The sequence below is a fragment of the Mirounga leonina genome, unplaced genomic scaffold (genome assembly GCF_011800145.1).
Source record: "Mirounga leonina isolate KUSES-001 unplaced genomic scaffold, KU_Mleo_1.0 Mir_173, whole genome shotgun sequence".
Classification (NCBI taxonomy): Eukaryota; Metazoa; Chordata; class Mammalia; order Carnivora; family Phocidae; genus Mirounga; species Mirounga leonina.
The window spans coordinates 52687995-52709533 of NW_023270447.1; the positions used below are offsets into that span (position 1 = coordinate 52687995).

Here is a 21539-nt window from a genome sequence, read left to right on the forward strand (position 1 = left end):
TGAAGTTAGTGGCTTAATCTTCCTTTTTTTTTTTTAAAGATTTTATTTATTTATTTGAGAGAGAGAGCATGAGAGGGGGGAGAGTCAGAGGGAGAAGCAGACTCCCTGCTGAGCAGGGAGACCAATGCAGGGCTCGATCCAGGGACTCCAGGATCATGACCTGAGCCGAAGGCAGTCGCTTAACCAACTGAGCCGCCCAAGCGCCCATTAATCTTACTTCATTAGGCCCAACTTTAGCTTCCAGTTAGCACTTCTAGCTTTTCCTTTTGCCATTCATCCAATAAATATTTTTATGGGTTTCTGCTATGTGTCAGGTACTAATTTAGTTGCTAGGAATTTAGCAATGAACAAAAGAGACGACATTGCTTAAAGGAGCTAATATTCTAGTAGGAGGAGAGGGACAGCATATATAGTAAATAATGAAAGTATGTCATAAGTTAGATGGTAATAAATCTTATGAGAAAAAATAGGAAAGATTGTAGGGAATGATGCTACTGTGTCTGATGGTGGTGTTTCAAATTTAAATTGTCACTGAGAAAGTAACATTAGAGAAATACTTGAAGGAAAATGGTAAGAGAGGGAGCGTGATGAATATTTGAGGGGTGAGTGTTTTAGATCTGGACTTCTCAAACTTTTTTTTCCCCCCAAACTTTAATATGTATATGAATTATCTGGGAATTGTATTAAAATGCAGATTCTTGGGTTCCTTTCCCAGAAATTTTTTATTTTGAAAGTCTAGAATGGGACCTGAGATAATGGATTTCTAACAAGCTCCTGAGTAAGATTGATGTTGCTGGTTAGGATCATGCTTTTGAGCAGCATAACCTGTCTTATCTCTTTACTTTCACTTACATAACTTTTCATTGTATTTTCAACATAACAGCCAGAATGATCCTGTTAAAATTATTCAGATCATGTTACTACTCTTCAAAATGTTTCTGTAGTTTCCCATACATTAGAGTGACAGTGTCCTTGCAGTGAACAGTAAGGCCCTATGTGATCTGTGCCACTGTCTCACTTCACTTTCATTCATCTGCTTCTTACTTTCTCCCTCTCTGCTCCAAGTGCATGGTTCCCTTGCATTTCCTCAGATATGGAGGATGGCCTTCACATTTGCTTTTTCCTCTGCCTGGAACATTCTTCCCCAGGATGTCCATATGGCTTGCTCTCTTACCTTCCACCTTCTCAGCGAGGGTTTTGCTGGGTCCCTTATCTAAAATTTACAGTCCTTCTCTTTTTACTAGTTTAATTTTTCTCCATACTCTTTATCACTGTCATACTTTTAATTTTTCTTACTTACCTTTTAAAAATTATTATTATTTTTTATTTATTTTATTTATTTTTTTAAAAGATTTTTTATTTATTTATTTGTGAGAGAGAGAATGAGAGAGAGCACATGAGAGGGGGGAGGGTCAGAGGGAGAAGCAGACTCCCCACCGAGCAGGGAGCCCGATGTGCGGGACTCGATCCAGGGACTCTGGGATCATGACCCGAGCCGAAGGCAGTCGCTTAACCAACTGAGCCACCCAGGCGCCCTATTATTATTTTTTAAAAGATTATTAGAGCGAGCACATGCACACACACAAGTGTGAAGGGCAAAGGGAGAGAGAATTTCTTTCTTTTTCTTTTTTTTTTTTTTTAAAGATTTATTTATTTGACAGAGAGACAGCTAGAGAGGGAACACAAGCAGGGCGGGGGGGCAGGAGAGGGAGAAGCAGGCTCCTGGCTGAGCAGGGAGCCTGATGCGGGGCTTGATCCCAGGACCCTGGGATCATGACCTGAGCCGAAGGCAGATGTTTAACGACTGAGCCACCTAGACGCCCTGGGAGAGAGAATTTCAAGCAGATTCTGCACTGAGTGGGGAGCCCAACACGGGGCACTATTTCACAACCTTGAGATCACGACCTGAGCCCAGACCAAGAGTCAGTTTGCCAAGTGACTGTGCCACCTAGGCACCCCTATTATTATTATTATTTTAAGTATGCTCCACACCCAGTGTGGGCCCAGTGTGGGACTTGAACTCAGATCCTGAAATCAAGACTGAGCTGAGGTCAGGATGCTCAAGCAACTGAGCCACTCAAGTGCCCCTACCTTTTTATATAATAGTTTTATTGAGATACAATTCACATGCCAAAATTTCTCATTTAAAAACATACAGTTTAGGGGCACCTGGGTAGCTTAGTTGGTTAAACAACCAACTCTTGATTTCAGCTCAAGTCATCATGTCATCAAGTCATCAAGTCATCATGTCTTGACATCAAGCCCCACATTGGGTTTGTTCAGCACGGAGTCTGCTTAAGATTCTCTCCCTCTCCCTATGCATACCACTCCCTGCCCCCTATCCCTGCTTGCATGTGTACACTCTCTTAAAAAAAAAAAAAAAAAGAAAGAAACAGGTTAGTGATTTTTAGTACTATATTCAGAAAGTTGTGTAGATATTGTCATTGTCTAATTCCTGAAAATTTTCATCACCTGCAAAAGAAACTGTACCCATTAAAAGTCACTACTCATGGGGCACCTGTGTGGCTTGGTTGAGGCTCTGACTCTTGATTTTGGCTCAGGTTGTGATCAGCCCTGCATTGGATTCCATGTTGGGTGTGGAACCTGCTTAAGATTCTCTCTCTCCCCCTCTCTCTCTTGCCCTTACCCCTTAAAAAAAGAAGTCACTAATCTGTTTTCTGTCTCTATAGATTTGCCTATTTTACATAAAGGGAATCATATAATATGTGGCCTTTTTTGTTTGGCTTTTTTCACATAGCACAATGGGGTTTTGTTGGTTTGATTTTTTTTTTTTTTTAATTGAGAGAGAGAGAGTGCGTGCAAGCAGGGGCAGGGGAGAGGGAGAGAGTCCCGAGCAGACTTGGTACTGAGCTCAGAGCCCAAAGCAGGGCCCAGTCCCACAACCCTGAGATCATGACCTGACCCAAAACCAAGAGTCAGATGTCCAACCAACTGAGCCACCCAGGCACCCCCCGCCTCCTTTATTTTAGATAGGGTGAGGGAGAGAGAGAGGGACAGAGGGAGAGAATCTTAAGCAGGCTCCACGCCCAGCTCAGAGCCTGATGTGGGGCTTGATCTCATGACCCTGAGGTCATGACCTGAGCCAAAATCAAAAGTTGCTTAACCAACTGAGCCATGCAGGCACCTCAGGACAATGTTTTCAAGATTCATCCATGTTGAAGCATATATCAGTACCTTATTCCTTTTTATTGCTAAATTCCATTGTATGGATATACCATTTATTTATCCTTTTATCAGTTGAGAGATGTTTGAATTGTTTCCATCTTTTGTTTATTATGAATAATGCTGCTGTGAACATTTATTTAAACGTTTTTATGTGGATGTATGTTTTCACTTGTCCTTGATATATGTGTAGGAGTGGAATTGCTGAATCATATAGGAACTACTATCTTAACCATTTTAAAGTATATAATTTGGGGCGCCTAGGTGGCTCAGTCGGTTAAGTGTCTGCCTTTGGCTCAGGTCATGATCTCAGGGTTCTGGGATTGAGCCTTGCATCAGGCTCCCTGCTCAGCGGGGAGTCTGCTTCTCCCTCTCCCTCTGCCCCTCCCCCTGCTTATGCTCTCTCTTTCTCTCTCAAATAAGTAAAATCTTTAAAAAAAAGTATATAATTCAATGGCATTAAGTACATTTGTTGTGTTACACAACCACACCACTATTTAATTGCAGAACTTTTTCATCACCCAAAAGGAAACCCTGTACCCATTAAGATTCACTCCCCTTGGGGCACCTGGGTGGTTCATTTGGTTAAGGGTCTGACTCTTGATCTCAACTCAGGTCTTGGGGAAAAAAAAGATTCACTCCCATTCTCCCTCCCTCTGTCATCGTCTGAAAACCACTAATATGCATTCTTTTTCTATATATTTGCCTATTCTGGGTATCTCATAGAAATGGAATCATATAATATGTGATCTTTTTGTGTCTGGCTTCCTTCATTAAGCATCATGTTTCCAAGGTTCATTCATGTTATAGTATATATCCATCAGTACTTCTTTCATTTTAAGGCTGATGCTGTAGACTGAATTGTATCCCCTTAAAATATCTATGCTGAAGCCTTAACTCCCAGTGTGATTGCATTTGGAGATGAGCTTTTAGGAGGTAATTAAGATTAAATGAGGTCCTAAGCGGGGTCCTAATCCAATAGGATTGAAGCCTTATAAGAAGAGGGAGAGGGGCGCCTGGGTGGCTCAGTTGGTTAAGCGACTGCTTCGGCTCAGGTCATGATCCTGGAGTCCCAGGATCGAGTCCCGCATCGGGCTCCCTGCTCGGCAGGGAGTCTGCTTCTCCCTCTGACCCTCCTCCCTCTCATGCTCTCTGTCTCTCATTCTCTCTCTCTCAAATAAATAAATAAAATCTTAAAAAAAAAAAAAAAAAAAAAAAGAAGAGGGAGAGATCTGTCTCTCTCTGTATGCACTAACCAAGGAATGGCCTCAGAAGGACACAGCAAGCTGCAATCCAGAGAGAGCTCTAATCAGAAAACGACCCTGCTGGCACCTTGATCTTGGACTTTTCTGCCTCCAGAACTGTGAGAAAATAAATTCCTGTTGTTTAAGCCACCCAGTCTATGGTATTTTGTTATGGCAACTTGAGCTAAGACAGCTGAATTAATATTCTACTATATGGATATGCCACATTCCGTTTATCTGTTTATCAGTGAATGGACATTTGGGTCTTTTCCATCTTTGTTGTGAATAGTGCTGCTCTGAATATTCATGTACAGGTTTTTGTTTGAATACTTGTTTTCAACTCTTGTTTTGTGAGAGTATTAATATCTCATGGGGCTAGAGTTCTATGGAAAAAAGTTTGGGAAATTCTGTCTGATGTTATTTTATATTGATGTTGATTTCAGAAAATTAAATAATCCCATTTATTTCTGACTTTTAAAGAAAGATACGTAGCTTTCTATAATTATTTATATTGGCAGAAATGACAGTATTACAGGATTTGTTGATGTTAGTTGCCTTGTTGTGCTGGGCAAATTGTACATGCAAAAAAGAGAAGGTTAGAATATTGTTTTCTTGCTACTGTTCTTTATCATGAAATGTAGAAATAAAACTAGGATTTTGCCTTTTCTTTTACATTTCCATCATAAAAATGGTTACATAAGAACCTAATTATTTTTCCAAATACTAGGACATAATTGCAAATTGCTCATTGTGCATCAGTGTTTCCGACTGTAATTTAAAAATCAGTTAGCTAACCTAGCCATAATTCTGATGTGATTCAAACATTTTTTGTTTAAGAGTTTGCCATCTGATTCTAGAGACTTCAGAGGCATACCATTTCTTCTTTGTTTGAAAAATTAGTGCTATCAAAAGGTAGAACTGACTGTCATGGTTCTTATAGATGGTATGTAGTTAGTTTGGCTTTTGAGGGTAGAGTGAGAGATCTTTTGGTTGTCTATGAGCATTTACTTTAAGCAGTGTTTTTAGATACATACAAATTATTTTATTCACACTTTTATTAAGTCTCACCTCTGGTCTAGGTATTAAAATATGAAAGTAAAAAGGTTAAATAAAACCTAGTCATTAGCATTAAGGAATCCATCGTCTAAAGTAGGAGATAGATAAATGAATACAAATTACATTATTATACAGTAATGTGAGAGATAATAGCAAGTGCTATGAGAATACAGTTGTATAGTTGAACAACACAGTTTTGAACTGCACAGGTACACTTATGTGGATTTTTGTGTGTGTGTGGATTTTTTTTAATTTCTAAAAAATTTTAAAAAGGGCAGTGGGGTAAGAAAATAAAAATTAAAAAAATCTTTTTTTATTTTTTTTAAGTAATCTCTATACCCAGTGTGGGGCTCAAACTTAAAACCCTGAGATCAGGGGTGCCTGGGTGGCTCAGTCGTTAAGTGTCTGCCTTCAGCCCGGTCGTGATCCCAGGGTCCTGGGATTGAGCCCTGCTTCGGGCTCCCTGCTCGGCGGGGAGCCTGCTTCTCCGAACTCTCCCACTCCCCCTGCTTGTGTTCCCTCTCTCACTGTCTCTCTCTCTGTCAAATAAATAAATAAAATCTTTAAAAAACAAAACAAAAACCCCTGAGATCAAGAGTCATACACTACAGACTGAGCCAGCCAGGAGCCCAATTTTTTTTTTTTAAATAAATACAGTATAGTAATATAAATGTATTTTCTTATGATTTCCTTCTTTCCTTCTTTCCTTCTTTCTTCCCTCCCTCCCTCCCTCCCTCCCTCCCTCCCTCCCTTCCTTCCTTCCTTCCTTCCTTCCTTCTGTTCGGGAGAGGGGGCAGAGAGGGAGGGAGGGAGGGAGGGAGAGAACCTTAAGCAGGCTTCATGCCCAGTGCAGAGCCCAACAGAAGGCTCGATCTCAAGACCCTGAGATCATGACCTGAACTGAAATCAAGAGTTGGACACTTAACTGACGGAGCCACCCAGGCACCCCTCTTATGATTTTCTTAATACGAATTTCTTTTTTCTAGCTTACTTTAAGAATACAATATATAATATATATATAACGTACAAAATATGTGTCTGTCAACTGTTTGTTATTATTAAGGTCAACAATAGGCTATTAATAGTTAAGATTTGGGGCAGTAAAAAGTTATACGCAGATTTTGGCATCCCAAGCCCCAATATTATTCAAGTGTCAACTGTATAAAGAATATCGGACTGTCTTCTGAAACAGTGTAGGCTTAAGCTGAATTTTGCAGGACAGGTAAACATTACTAGCTGAAGTGAGGATGGCCTTGATCGTGGAAGGAACAGCATATGTAAAAGGCATTGATTCAACAGCCAGCCGCCCCATCCCTCACAGATCTGTACCTCTGAAACAAATAATACATTATGTTAAAAAAAGAGAAGAAGATAGCAGGAGGGGAAGAATGAACGGGGGGAAATTGGAGGGGGAGATGAACCATGAGAGATGATGGACTCTGAAAAACAAACTGAGGGTCCTAGAGGGGAGGGGTGTGGGAGGATGGGTTAGCCTGGTGATGGGTATTAAAGAGGGCACGTTCTGCATGGAGCACTGGGTTTTATACGCAAATAATGAATCATGAAACACTACATTAAAAACTAATGATGTAATGTATGGTGATTAACATAACATCATAAAAAAAAAATGAAAAAAAAAAGGCATTGAGACTTGAAGTAGCAATGATCCATTCTATCTAGCACATTTGGTATGAATGAAGTGAAAAGTGTTAAGGTAGGATATAAGGTTAGAGATACAGACACCTTAGCTCTCTTTCTTAAGGTCTTGATTTAAAATCTGAAGAGAAGTCTTCCCTGACTCCCATATCTAAAGTTAGTCTCCTTCTGAGTTACTTGCTTTTTTCCTTTACAGCACTTACTGTAACTTGGAATTATTATTCTGTTTACTGCCTTTATGAAGGCAAGGATGGCATGTATTAGGCTAGAGAGTTTAAACTTTATCCTGAACTCTTTGAAAGCCTTTAGGTATTTTAAGCAAGAGAATAATTTGATTGAATTTGTATTTTAAAAAAATCACACTGATAGTGGAACCTACTGTATGCCAGGTGTATAATGCTAGGTGCTGGAAATGAAAAGATGATAGCACACAGTCTGTGCCTTGAAAAGATTAAAATCCAGTTAGGCAGAGAAGCAAAGAAAAAATATTGATGTGGTAGGGATATCCATGAGTTCAGTGAAAGCAAAGAGGGAGGAGCTTGTGGTCTAGAGGATATATGTTCTTTTAGCTGCTCGTGTATAGTGATGAAGTCATTAAAGTGACTTTAGTGACTAATCTTTGGGACTTAAAATAGCTTTTTATCACATTTCATAGTTCAGAGATTTTACAAGATGGTTATGTTGTGTTAGCCTTGTGTAGTGAGTCTCAGTCATATTTATCTCTTGATAGGTTGGAAGAACAAGATAGGCATTTGACCCATGAAATAGATTTTTCTTTGTGAATTCTGATACCGTGTATATCTCTTACTTGTATTTTAAATAAGTATACCAACTTGTACAACTAAGGAAAGTATAAGGAAAGAATATTTTTCCTGTATGTGTATAAATTGATGTCTGTTTTCCATTAAAATTTTTTTTTAATTTATCAGTTCTGCTCATGGTAACTGATTGCTTCCTTTTCTAGGTAAAATGAAGAATGATGACTCTAATAAAGAAAATTCTTCAGAGATGGACTATTTAGAAAATGCTACTGTGATAGATGAATCTGCATTGACACCTGAGCAGAGGCTAGGCTTGAAACAAGCAGAAGAACGCTTAGAAAGAGATCACATCTTTCGACTTGAAAAAGTATACTATGTCATTTTAGTTATGTGGAGGAAGATGCATGTGTCATAACTTTTCTTTGCCAAGCACAGCTCTTTTTATCTTTTTTTATTGCTAAGGCAGAGATAGCATTCATTTTTCCTAATTTCCCTCTTTCCTTTCTTCTCTCCCTTTGTTCAGCAAATCCTTACATCTGTGAGTCTGACTTTGTTCATTCATTCCAGGGTCAAGAAACTATGGCCTACCGTCTTGTTTTTGCCTTTTGTATGTGTGCTTTGTGTTTTTAAAATTGTGTAAAATAAACCTAGCCCCTTGTTTTGTAAGCAAAATTGTATCGGTATATAGCCATGCCCATTTGTTTACCTATTGTCTATGGCTGCTTTTATGCTACCATGGCAGAGTTGAATTGAGTAATTAGTTGCTCCAGAGAACATTATAGCTTGCAAAGCATAAAATATTTACTGTTTACTACCAAAGCATAAGATATTTACCCAAATATTACTTTGTCCCTTTACAGAAGTTTGCTGACCTCTGATTTATTCACTCATCAATAGATACTGAGTGCCTGTTATGTTCTAGGTACTATGATTGGCACTGGGATATATTGATGAAAATGGCAGTTGGTGAATTAGAAGTCCATTCGGAGTGACAAATTAGCAAATATTATGTGATATACTACACTTTCTCCTTTTCTCCTTGGTTTTCTCCTACCCTTTCCTCTTCTGTCTCCCATATTTACTGAGTATCTCCTATGTATTAAGAATTGTTTTAGCTGTTAGTATCTTATTCCTGTGTGCTAATTAAATTCTTAACCTAGAAATACACATTCCTAGCCTTAATAAAAACATTGCTAGATATTGAAGGAATGACTCATAAATCAATCTGTTTACAAATAGATACTTGGGATATTTGTGAGCATGTATACAAGGAAATATAGGTCATCATTCTTGATAAATAAGAAAGGAAGAAAGAAATGGTATAATTTTGTAGAGTTTAGAAAAATGAGGTAATATCTAAATTTAAGAGGCAATCCTGAGTTATTAATAGAACTTACGACAGAGTAGTCACCCTATTAAAATAGAAAGGAATATCAAGAGGTAGAGAGAATTTAGGTTGTGTAGCTAGTCTCCCAAGGTTCTAGTTAGAAGGAAGTCTTTTTTGCAATTTGCTCTTTTACTTAGTTTTCACTTTCCTCCCTTTCTCTTCCCTAAGTCTGGAATTAGTAGCTATTCTGGATCTGTTAAGATAAATATTGAATGCTTTTCGTGTGCCATGATCTGGTGATAAGAAGTTGAATTGGGGCATGTGTGGCATTATTAAAAACATGTTACTGCTTTTCTAAGAGTTTACTAATTAGAGAAAAGCATGTAAGCAAACAACAGTAATAATAACAGTATTGTTTGAAATTTTAGACAAAAAAGTGACCAACTTGAGTGGGGTTATAGAGGCATCAATTTGGAGAATGCTTTATAAGGAGGTGACATTGGAACTGAGTCTGAAGGAGTAGCTGTAGGAGTTGACTAGGTGAATTGGGGAAGTCTGGTACAGGTGAATTATATGGCATGTATAAAGGAAATGTGAAAAAATGTGTTTTAAAAAAATAAGGGGACAGGATGGGATAGGATATGAAGCAGGAAAGATCAGTTCTTGGGAGAAGAAAGAAATTAGGGTGGAACGGATATTTGATGGTGGTAGGAAAGAATGGCCAGGGGTAAAAGAAAAGCTTTAGAAGCATGGAAAACATTTTGCTGTTTGAATTTATTTGAATTTAAGCAGCAATGATATAAAATGAGTGTGCCAGTACTAGCATAGATGTCTATAATCTCTTTTCTTTCTGGCACTTCTTTGTTTCTTATGTCCTCCAAAACCTCTTATTTTCAGTTTAGTGTACTCTTAATTAACATTTTTCTTTACCAACTTATTAGACATTCATTAAGAATATTCTTAACTACTTGCTTTTGATTTTTTTCAGTCCTTGGGTTCACAGTGTACCCATAGATTATCTGACTGATGAGTAAAGATGTAGATTTTTAAACTGTACCAAAGAAGGACTGAATCCAAGCTATTAGATCAGAAGGATAAATTTCCCTATAGTTAGTATTAAATATTGACTAGGAAATACTTAGAATTTCTGTGCCCAGCAATCTTTATTCTGGCTGGTTTGCAGAAACTTTAAAGAAGGTTTATTAGTGTGTGTGTTTTAATAGTAAAATAAAATACAACTATATAATGAAGGAATTTTAAAACACTTTTCATGTGTCTCTTCTGTGAAACTAGAAGCTTTATGATGTCATGAGAACATTTTTGTCCTATTTGCTATTGTGCTTAATATAGTACCTTGCACGTAGTAGTTGGTTAATAATTAGAGGTAGTTTGCTTAGTGGTTAAGTGTGTAGGTTTTGGAGTCAGTGGGTCTACCTCTGCCACTTACTGGTTGGATAACATTAGATAAGTTATTTAATAACTCTTTAAACCTCAGTTTCTTCATCATTATAATTGAGTTGATAAAAATAACACCTAGCTCATTGACTGTTACAAGGATTAAATACAGTAATACAAGTAAAAGTTTTTGCATAGTGTCTGGTGTATATTAAGTGGTAAAGATCAGCTACTTGTAGAATTGAATTATTTTACCAGGTAGAGCAATTTTTATTATTTCATTTTAAGGTTATAGAAGCAGTTTTCAGTGTTAGAGATTTAATCCAAGGTCAATTGAGATGTCATCTCAAGCCTTCTCACTCCCCATTCATGTTAAAACAAACTTTTCTTACAGAAAGAATCTAGACAATCCTTGTCTGCTAATATTTTACAATTGAAAAACTTGTATGATGAGTGATTTCTTGACTCCTTTAGCGACCTCATCAATATGCATAGCTTTAGGTGTTGTGTATTTATGTTTTCAACTCCTGAATCCGAACCTTGCTACTTTCACCACTCTTCTTGAACCAGGCCAACATCATCTCTTTTCTAGATCATTGCAGTATGCTCATAATGGCAATAAGCTCTTTCTGCTTCTATTCTTAAAGGAATTAGGAAGGCAAGCAATCCTTTTAAAATATAGATTAAAACTTAATTCTCTGCTCAAAAACCTTTAGTGTCTTCCCCTCACACTTGGAATAAAAACCAGAGTTCTTTTAAGGGGCCCTGCGACCTGGCCCTCTTTACCACTCAGTGCCAGTCATATATTAGACTTTTTGCAGTTTCTCAGACATATTAGCATATTCCTGCCTCAGGGCCTTAGCATTAACATTTCCTTCTACTTGGAATGTCTCTTCCCAAATACCCACTTAGCTTAATCCTTCACTTCCTTTAAATTATTTTATCAGTAAGGTCTTAAGTGATGATCCTTTTTTAAAAAGTAGTTAACACCCCTGCACCCTATTCGTATTTATTTGTGCATTTCTTTATTTATTACATGTCTCTGTATACTAGAAGTAGATTGTGAGGACAGACTTTGGTTTGTTTTGTTTATGCTATATATCCCTACTTCTAGACAAATGTTTGACATACGTTATGAGCTCAGAAAATATTTAGGGAATTAAGTACTAGTTGTGGTTGGAAACTAAGAGGTAGGAGTCTCTGCAAGGGCTTAAATTCATTCCCCAATAAGGAGAGATTTGAAAGAGTTTTTTATGGTTTTTTGTTTTTTAAGTTTTTATTTAAATTCCAGTTAGTTTAATATACAGTGTAATACTAGTTTCAGGTGTACCATAGAACCATTCAGCACTTCCATATACCACCAGGTGCTTATCACAAGTGTACTCCTTGATCCCCATCACCTATTTAACCCAGCCCCTCACCCACCTATCTTCTGGTAACAGTCAGTTTGTTCTCTTGATAAATTTGGCTTCTTAGTTTGCCTCTTTCTCTTTTTTTCCTTTGCTTATTTGTTTTGTTTCTTAAGTTCCGCATATGAGTGATATCATACGATATTTGTCTTTGACCTCTTTCGCTTAGCGTAATATTCTCTAGCTCCATCCACGTCATTGCAAATGGTGAAAGAATTTTTATACTACAAATTGAAATGACTGGATTGAACTGAATTTTCCTTTTTGCTTGTTGTTTTGGACAATTATTTAATTTTTGAGATTTAGTTGCTTTGCCAGTAAAATAGGGAATCATTATAGGTTGTAAGGTTATACATACTTTATAAATAATGGCTATATTTATTTTTAGTCTGTGGTAGGACTGTTGCTAAATTTGGGGCATGTTTCCATTTAAAGAAAATCATAGTATTATGAAGTTAGAGAATCTTTTTGTCAAGAGTTGCAGGCTATTGAAGATCAATCTGAAATAAAAATTTAAGCATTGCTGTAATTTCAGAAATTGCAGTATAATGCACTAGAAATCATGTTTGAAAATTCAATGTGTATTTATTGTGTTTCTGTAATTTTTCATTGTGTAATCATATGGGTAGAGTTGGCTTTGGATTCAGATATACATGAATTTAAATTCAGCATCTCCTACTTAATATTATATCTTTGTGAAAGTTATAGGCTGTATGAGCTTTTGTTTTCACATCTAGAGAATGAAAATAATAGCAATCTAATTGGATTATTAAAGGTATTAAAATGACATTGTATATGAAGCACCTAACATAGTGCCTAGCACCTAACAGGCACTTTGGAAATAGTAAGGTTTTTTTTTTTTTTTTTTTTTATTTCAAGAACAGATTTATAGTATATGTGCTGCCGAAGCGAGCACTCAAGAACAGATTTATAAAGTATGACTAAAGTACTATGATAATTCTGTGTGTCAGAATTGTTTCCTTTATAATAGTTACTTCAAGAGATTATCCATTTATTCCCATGAGATTGTGATTGAGTATGTTTTCAGAACTCAGCTTTTGGAATTTTCTTCCATATTCTCAACTCATATTCTTTTAAAATCTTTTTGAGGGTGGATTTTATTTTTTATAGTAATCAAAAAGACAAAGTTTGAAGCTGGTTTTGGGGAGAGCATTGGAATAAGACTAAGTAATAAGACTGCCTTTCTTATCCTACATTGGATTCTAAGGACTGTATTATATTAGATAAGTACCAAACATTTAACATTATAATGGTGGTGTTTGAAATGAGTATATGATCTTCTGTGGTGTCTATTTTGAAAAGGACAATTATCTTTTGGGGATATAAGTACTGATTGTTTATTAAAAATTTATTCCTTTAATGCTTGTTTTTGTTTCTTACATTTATGTAATTATGTCAGTCACATATATAGTCATATATTTACTTCTCTGTTTTCTGAAAAAATGCATTTTTTTTAACTTTTCAGCGCTCACCAGAATATACCAATTGCCGATATTTATGCAAACTTTGCTTAATTCACATTGAAAACATCCAGGGAGCTCATAAACATATAAAGGAGAAACGACATAAGAAAAATATTTTGGTGAGTTCTTTTTACAAAATATTTTATTTTTCGAATGGTAAAACTATATGAAATATTTATTTATGAAACAAAAATGGGTTATTTGTCCTGTCTTAACATTAGTAACTGAGGTGATAGCATTAAAAGCTGTGATTGCCTTTCTTATCTTAGGTGGTCAGGAGGGGAACTTTTTCAGAGACCAGTCTGTTCATATTAAAGTATGTTGATTCTTAAACTTAAAACTGTCAGATAGTGGTGCCTGGCCAGCTCAGTTGGTAGAACATGTGATTCTTGATCTCTGGGTTGTAAGTTCAAGCCCCATGTTGGGTGTAGAGATTACTTAAAAATAAAATCTTAATTAAAAAAAAGAAACTGTTAAATACAATTAGTCCAACTGGTATTTATTGAGTTTTTATGTGCTAGATCTAGTTAGTGGTGAATAAGATAGTTGTGGTTCCTACCCTCAGAGTTTCTAAAGTATTGGTGAAGGCATACACTGAAAAAGAACTTAAGTATATTGAGTTTTATTAAAGGGAGAAATGTGCTAAGGAAGTGTACAAGGATATTTTACTTAATCTGCAACAAAGACATTTCTCTGAGAAAGTGACATTTGAGCTGAACTTTGAAGTAGTAGTTTAAAATTAAGGCAAAAAGGTGCCTGAGTGGCTCAGTCAATTGAACATCTGGCTCTTGGTTTCGGCTTAGGTCATGATCTTATGGGTCATGTAACTGAGCGCGAGTCAGTTCTGAGCTCAGCAGGGAATCTGCTTGAAAGTTTCTCCCCCTGTCCCTCACCCCACTTGTGCTTGTGTGCTCTCTCAAAATGAATAGGTGGATCTTTAAAAAAAAAAAAAAAGGCAAAAAGGTGAATGATGACATGGCATATGAGGAACAGAAAGAGTCTATTATGACTGGGGCAAAGAGAGATAGGAGGAAAATGATGTGAGATAAAGCTATAGAAGTCCAGACCATGCAGGACCTTATAATCTAGACTTTGGGAATTCATAATTTTTCAGTTATTTTTATTAGAACATTTCATAGACATAGATATGAATAATTTTTAAAAAAGATTTTATTTATTTATTTGACAGAGAGACACAGAGAGGGAACACAAGCAAGGGGAGTACGAGAGGGAGAAGCAGGTTTCCCATGGAGCAGGGAGCCTGATGTGGGGCTCGATCCCAGGACCCTGGGATCATGACCTGAGCCGAAGGCAGATGCTTAATGACTGAGCCACTCAGGCGCCCCTGAATAATGTGTTTTAAAAAAATTATTACTATTTTAGCTATTTAAGTTTTTCTTTTCCAAAGTGGTAATATATATATATTTTAAAGATGTGTTTATTTATTTTAGAGAGAGAGAGCACAAGTGGGAGGGGCAGAGGGAGAGGGAGAGAGAATCCCAAGCAGACTCCGTGCTGAGTGCAGAGGTCTGTCCCACAACCCCAAGATCACAACCTGAGCCAAAACCGAGAGTCGGATGCTCAACCGAGTGTGCCACCTAGGCACCCCTCAAAGTGGTAATAGTAATACTATATAATCTTCTGCTTATGTCTAAGTGTCTGCATTTTCTCTGAGAAATATTCTTTTACCAGACCTTCCCAACAAGTCTGGATTAGGTATTCCTTCTCTGTGCTTGCAGAGCTGCTTGATCAGAAAACTGGATATATTGTATTGTGCATTTCTGCTTTCTCTCCTCTTCTAGACTTCAGTATTCTAGAGGGCAGGTTTTATTTCTTATTTATTTTTGTTTCTGTATTGGTTAGGACAGTGTCTGACACACAGTAGGTGCTCAATATGTCTTACTTGAAAAAAATGAATGCATTGAAGAAAATCAGGAACTCAGAAGGAAGAGAAATTAAAATTTTGTCAGCATGTTATTTCGATTTAATTAGAACTTCAGAAGATTTAATAGAACAAAGATAGAGTTGGTAGTTTATGAGATAATAACTGAGATATTTCAAGAAATTTTGAATGATGCTAATCATTAATTCCAGGAAGCTCAGGGAATTCCAAACAGGAAACTTACAAAGAAAACCAAAGACATTATATACATTTTAAGGAAATTTTAGGACATTACAAAAAAACTAACAAAAAAACTTAAAAGCAGCTGTATTAGATTTCTGCTTTTGTTGAAGTTGTAATAATAAGGACTAGATTTACCCTTACTCTTGAGTAAACCAAAGGAAAAAAAAAGGATAAAAATAGCTAACAATGGTTTTCAGGCAGCGAATGGAAATCAAATGAGATTAGCTCAATGATGACTCTAGTTTGAGAGTTTCCATACTGCATTATAGGAAGGGGAGACCAGTGCACTCCCAGAGTTGAGGAGATGAACTTGAGTCCAGGGAATCCAGGGTGTCTAGAGTTTGTAGGACAGAATAACAAAAAAGAGAAAGCTATACAGAAAGAAATCCATAGACAGCTCCCTCAGAGTATTCAGCACAGTACTGATTGGTACATGCATGCGAGGAAGCTGCCTGAAGCCAGGGAGAGAATCATCTAAGGAATTAGAATAGTGCTTGATGCTTACATAGGGCTGAGAATAGTAGTTTACCACTATTCAGACTAGAAAACTCATACTTCATGGGCATTGGATAGAGTACCCAGAAGGATCTTGTTTTAAGAGTGGGGAATATATAGAAACTAAATGCAGTCTGATCCCAGCTAAAGATTTTTTAAAAGGATTTTATTTGAGAGGGGGAGAGAGAGAGAGCATGAATGGGGAGGGGGAGAGGGACAGAGGGAGTGGGAAAAGCAGACTCCCTGCTGAGCAGGGAACCTGACATAGGGCCCAATACCAGGACCCTGAGATCATGACTTGAGCCAAAGGCAGAAGCTTAACTGATTGAGCCACCCAGGCTACCCCCAACCAAAGAATTGTAAAGGCAAGACCCAAAAGGACAGTTTTCAGGGTTTAATGTTGTTACAGAACAAAGCTTGAGGGTATTTATAGAAATACAAAATATCTATCACCACAAAAAGGTTCACATTGTCTGGCATTCAAAGATTATAAGGCATACAACAAAGCAGGAAAATACATACCACGATGAGGAGAAAAATCAGCCAATCAAAACTACCTTGAATTGACACAAGAGAATTAGCAGAGGAGGACATCAAGGCAGTTAACTATATTCCTGATATTCCAAAAATCAAATAGAGACATGGAAGTTATAAAAAAGATTAAAACTGAACTTACAGGAATGAAAACTACAGTATCTAAAATGAAAAATACACTGAGTAGGACTAATGGTAGATCAGACCTTACAAAAGAAAAGGTTAGTGAACTTGAACATATAGCAATGGAAACCATCCAAAATGAGACGGAAAGAAAAAAAGAACTTGGAAAAAAAAAAGAAAGAAAAGGTTACTTTTGATCTCTGGGATACTTGATAATATGTACCAGTTCTACACATCTTCCAGGACACTGAAGAGGAGGAATGCTTCCTAATTTCAGTCCATGAGTCCCACATTACTCTGATACCAAAACCAGAAAAAGACAATACAATAAAGGAAAACTTCAGGCTATATTTCTCATGAATTTTAATGCAAAAATTCTATACATTATTTTAGCAAATTGAATCTAACAATAAAATTAAGGAAGAAATACATTATGATCAAGTGGGGCTTTATTCCAGGAGGGCAGTGTTGGTTTAGAAAACCAATCACTGTAATTTATCATATTAACAAACCAAAAAATAATTTCAGTAGATGCTGAAAAAGCTTTTTTTTTTTAACTAGGCTCCACTCTGAGTGTGGAGTCCAACATGGGGCTTGAACTCACGACCCTGAGATCAAGACCTGAGCTAAGATCAAGAGTTCAACCATATTATAGTATGTATCAGAATTCCCTTCCTTTTAATGTTGAATAATAGCTCATTTTATGTATATACCAAGTTTTGTGTATCCATTTATCCATCCATCCATTCATATTTAGGTTGTTTCTACTTTTTGGGTATTGTGAATGATGTTGGTATCAACATTGGTAGAGGAAATACTTGTTCGATTTTCTGCTTTCATTTCTTTTGTGTATAAACCCAGAAGTGGAATTGCTGGACCAAATGGTAAATATATGTTACATTTTTTGAGGAATTGCCATGCTATTTTCCACAGTGGCTACATCGTTTTACATTCCCACTAGCAATGCACAAGGGTTCAGTTTCTCCACATTTATAAAACTCTTGCATTTTTCTTTTGTTTTGTTTTGATAATAGTTATCTTAATGTGAATTGGTATCTCATTGTCCTTTTGATTTGTATTTTCCCAGTGATTAGTGAGGTTGAGTACCTTTTCATGTACTTAACTGCCCATTTGTATTTGGAGAAATGTCTTTTCAAGTCCTTTGACCACTTTTGAATTGGGTTTTCTTGTTCACAGTTTTAGAGGAGTTTTTTTTATGTTCTGGATACTAATCCCTTATCCTATATGCGATTTGCAAATATTTTCTCCTATTCTGTGGGTTGCCTTTTTACTCTGTTAGTAGTGTTGTTTGATGCATGGGAGTCTAATTTTTTTTAAGATTTTATTTATTTATTATTAGTGAGACAGCACGAGCAAGCATGAGTAGGGGAAGGGAAAGAGGGAAAGAGAATCTCAAGCAGACTCTGAGCTGAGCTTGGAGCCTGATGTGGGGCTCGATCCCATGACCCTGAGATCATGATCTGAGCCGAAATCAAGAGTTGGATGCTTAACCACCTGAGCCACCCAGAAGTTTAATTTTCATAAATTCCAATTTGTGTGATTTTTCTTTTGTTGTCTGTGGGTTTTTTTTGTTTCGTACGCAAGAAGTCATTGCCAATGATTTTCTCTTCTGTTTTCTTCTAAGAGTTTTATAATTCTTCTCTTACATTTAGGTCTTTGATCCATTTTGAGTTAATTTTTATATATGGTGTAAGATAAGGGTCCATTTTGCATATGGGTATCCAGTTTTCCTAGCACCATTTGTTGAAAAGACAGTCCATTTGCCATTGAATGGTTTTGACACCCTTATTAAAAATCATTTGACCATATATATGAGTGTCTGTTTCTTGGTTATGTGTTTTATTCTGTTGGCCTGTACATCTGTCTTTATGCTAGTACCATACTGTCTTGATTACTGTGGCTCTGCATAGTAAGTTTCAAAACCAGGAAATGTGAATTTCTAACTGTTCTTTTTCAAGATTGTTTTGGTTATTTTGGGTTCCTTGAGATTCCATGTGAATTTTAGGATCAGTTTTCCTATTTCTGCAAAAAAATTAAAGGGATTTTGATGGGATTGCTTTGAACCTGTGGATTCCTTTGAGTAGTATTGACATCTTAACAATATTAAGCCTGCCAATCCATGAACATGGGATGTCTTTCTGTTTATTCATGTCTTCTTTCATTTCTTTAAGCAGTGTTCTGTTTTCAGTGTACAAGTCATTCATCTCTTTGATTAAGTTAATTTCTAAGTATTTTATTTAGATTGTTTGTTGTTAGTGTATAGAAATGCAACTGATTTTTGTTTGTTGATGTGTATCCTGCTACTTTACTGAATTTGTTCATTAGTTCTAACAGTTTTTTTGCATCTTCAGGGTTTTTTTACATGTTAGATTATTATCTGTGAATAGAGATAATTTTATTTCTTCCTGTCCAGGTTAATTGCCTTTTATTTCTTTTTCTGGCTAACACTTCTAATATGTTGAATAGAAGTGGTGAAAATGGACATTCTTGACTTGTTTTACTGATCTTAGAGAAAAAGCTTTCAGCCTTTAACCACTGAGTATAATGTTAGCTGTGGGTTTTTCAAATAGGTCTTTATTATCTGGAGGTAGTTTCTTTTTATTCCTAGTTGGTGAGTGTTTTTGTTTGTTTGTTTTTTGTTTTGTTTTGTTTTTTTACCACAAAAGGGTGTTAAATTTTGTTGAATACTTTTTATGCATTGATCAAGATAATCAAGTCATTTTTTTTCTCTCATTTTGTTAAGGTGATTACATTGATTGATTATTGTATGTTGAACCATTCTTGCATTCCAGGAATAAATTGTACTTGTCATGGTGTATAATCGATTTAATATTTTGCCGAATTTGGTTTGCTGGTATTCTGTTGAGGATTTATTGAAAGTTTTAAAGTAGGAGACTAACTGGTGGAAGTAAGGGGAATAGGAAAAAGGACCAAAGGCTGGAAATAGGAGACTCATTAGGAGACTCTTGCTTCTTGGGCACGTTTTCCTAGCCTAAACTGATTCTTTCCAGAACTTTCCAGAACTTACCTCATCTCAGCAGAAGGCACCACCATTTATTTACTCAGTTGTCTAGGACAAGCACCTTTGATTTATCCCTCTCATTTACACCCCACATTCAAACTATTAATAAATTCTATAGAATTTACTTTCAAAACATTTTGTATTCCGGGGCGCCTGGGTGGCTCAGTTGTTAAGTGTCTGCCTTCGGCTCAGGTCATGATCCCAGGATCCTGGGATTGAGCCCCGCATTGGGCTCCCTGATCGGCGGGAAGCCTGCTTCTCCCTCTCCCACTCCCCCTACTTGTGTTCCCTCTCTTGCTGTGTCTTTCTCTGTCAAATAAATAAATAAAATCTTAACAAACAAACAAACAAAAACATTGTGTATTCCAAATTTAGTCATTTGTCATACACTCGGCTCTTTCTGGTTTTTTTTTTTTTTTTTTTTTTGGTAATCTTTACGCCCAATGTGGGGCTCAAACTTATGACCTTGAGGTCCGAGTTGCATGCTCTACTGACTGAGCCAACCAAGCACTCCTACTCTTTCTGTTTTAGTCTATGCTACCACCGTCTTTCACCTGGACTACTTCCACCTTAGCCCTCCTTCCTGCCCCCATACAGTCTATTATTCTTCATTTATCAGCCAGGATTGCTCTTTTAAAATATGTCATATCATGTTACTTTCTGCTCATAGCCCTTCTTTGGCTTCCCAACTTAGAATAAAATGTTAAGTCCTTATCAAGTTTCATAAGGTCATACGATATTTGGCTTCTAGTTAACTTTTCAACCTCATCATCTTCCAATCACCCCTTTGTTAACCCTTTAGCCACACTGATCTCTTCAAATAACATTAGGTACTTTCTTGCCTCCCAAGTCTCTGCATTTACTGTTCTCTGTCTCTGGAATGCTCTTCCCCCAGAAATTTAAATGTCTCTCTCTTTCATTTTTAGGTTTCTGCTAAACATTACTTGTTTAGAGGGGCCTTCTTTGTCCACTGTATTCTAAAATAATAACCCTTGCCCATCAGTCTGAAGTCTTACCCTGTTTGATTTTCTTCATAGCTTTACCTGACCTGATAGTATACATTTATTTATCTGTTGTCTATTATCTCTGTCATACTTACGATAGGATGTATGAGGATGATCAATGATAGGAGGATATCAGTGAGATTGTTAGATGGAACAGTATTCTAAAGGAAGTAGGATAGGCTTATTAATAATGTAGGTAGAGGACTATGTTCATTTATTGTTTTTTATCTTTTTATTTCCATAACAATCTAGCAATATAGTTCAGAGAATTTTTTGGTAGTTCTGCATATATAAAATAGTTGTGTTGCTTGTTAATCTTATATAATTTTTTTAATTTTTAATTAAGTGTGTAGCTATTAATACCTTGGATGAATCCTAAAAAAATATACCTGAAAACTTTAGACATTCAAGATTTAGATTATAATTAAGATTGCAGAAATATTCACAGAAACTTATAAAAATGAGGTTGTCTTACCCCCATGTTACCTAAGATACAGGTAAACTTTATGTTGAGACTGAATATGGTAACAATGAATAAAAGTAGAAATAGACCAAAGTCTTTGTTTAACTATATTGTGGGGGGTAGAGAAGAGAGAATAAACTACTTTTGATTTTTAGATCTGTTGGGAGCTACATGTCTCAAAAAATAAGAGAATGTCTCTTGACTGAAATGTGGGGATAGAAAATGCCATTATTATAA

The 21539-nt window shown here is 36.5% G+C and overlaps 1 protein-coding gene across 10 annotated transcripts in view; it reads left to right on the forward strand.

Annotated features, from left to right (window-relative positions):
- The window catches only part of TUT4 (terminal uridylyl transferase 4), a 125683-nt gene that overhangs the window by 38542 nt on the left and 65602 nt on the right, over positions 1-21539 (forward strand). For all 10 annotated transcript variants that reach the window (XR_004681673.1, XM_035018548.1, XM_035018543.1 and 7 more), the window contains exons 3-4: positions 8104-8267; positions 13518-13634. Coding sequence is in view for 9 of the 10 variants with exons in the window: in XM_035018548.1 (XP_034874439.1) it covers positions 8104-8267; positions 13518-13634 (281 nt within the window). In the remaining variant the exon portion in view is untranslated. The remainder of the gene's footprint in view (positions 1-8103; positions 8268-13517; positions 13635-21539) is intronic.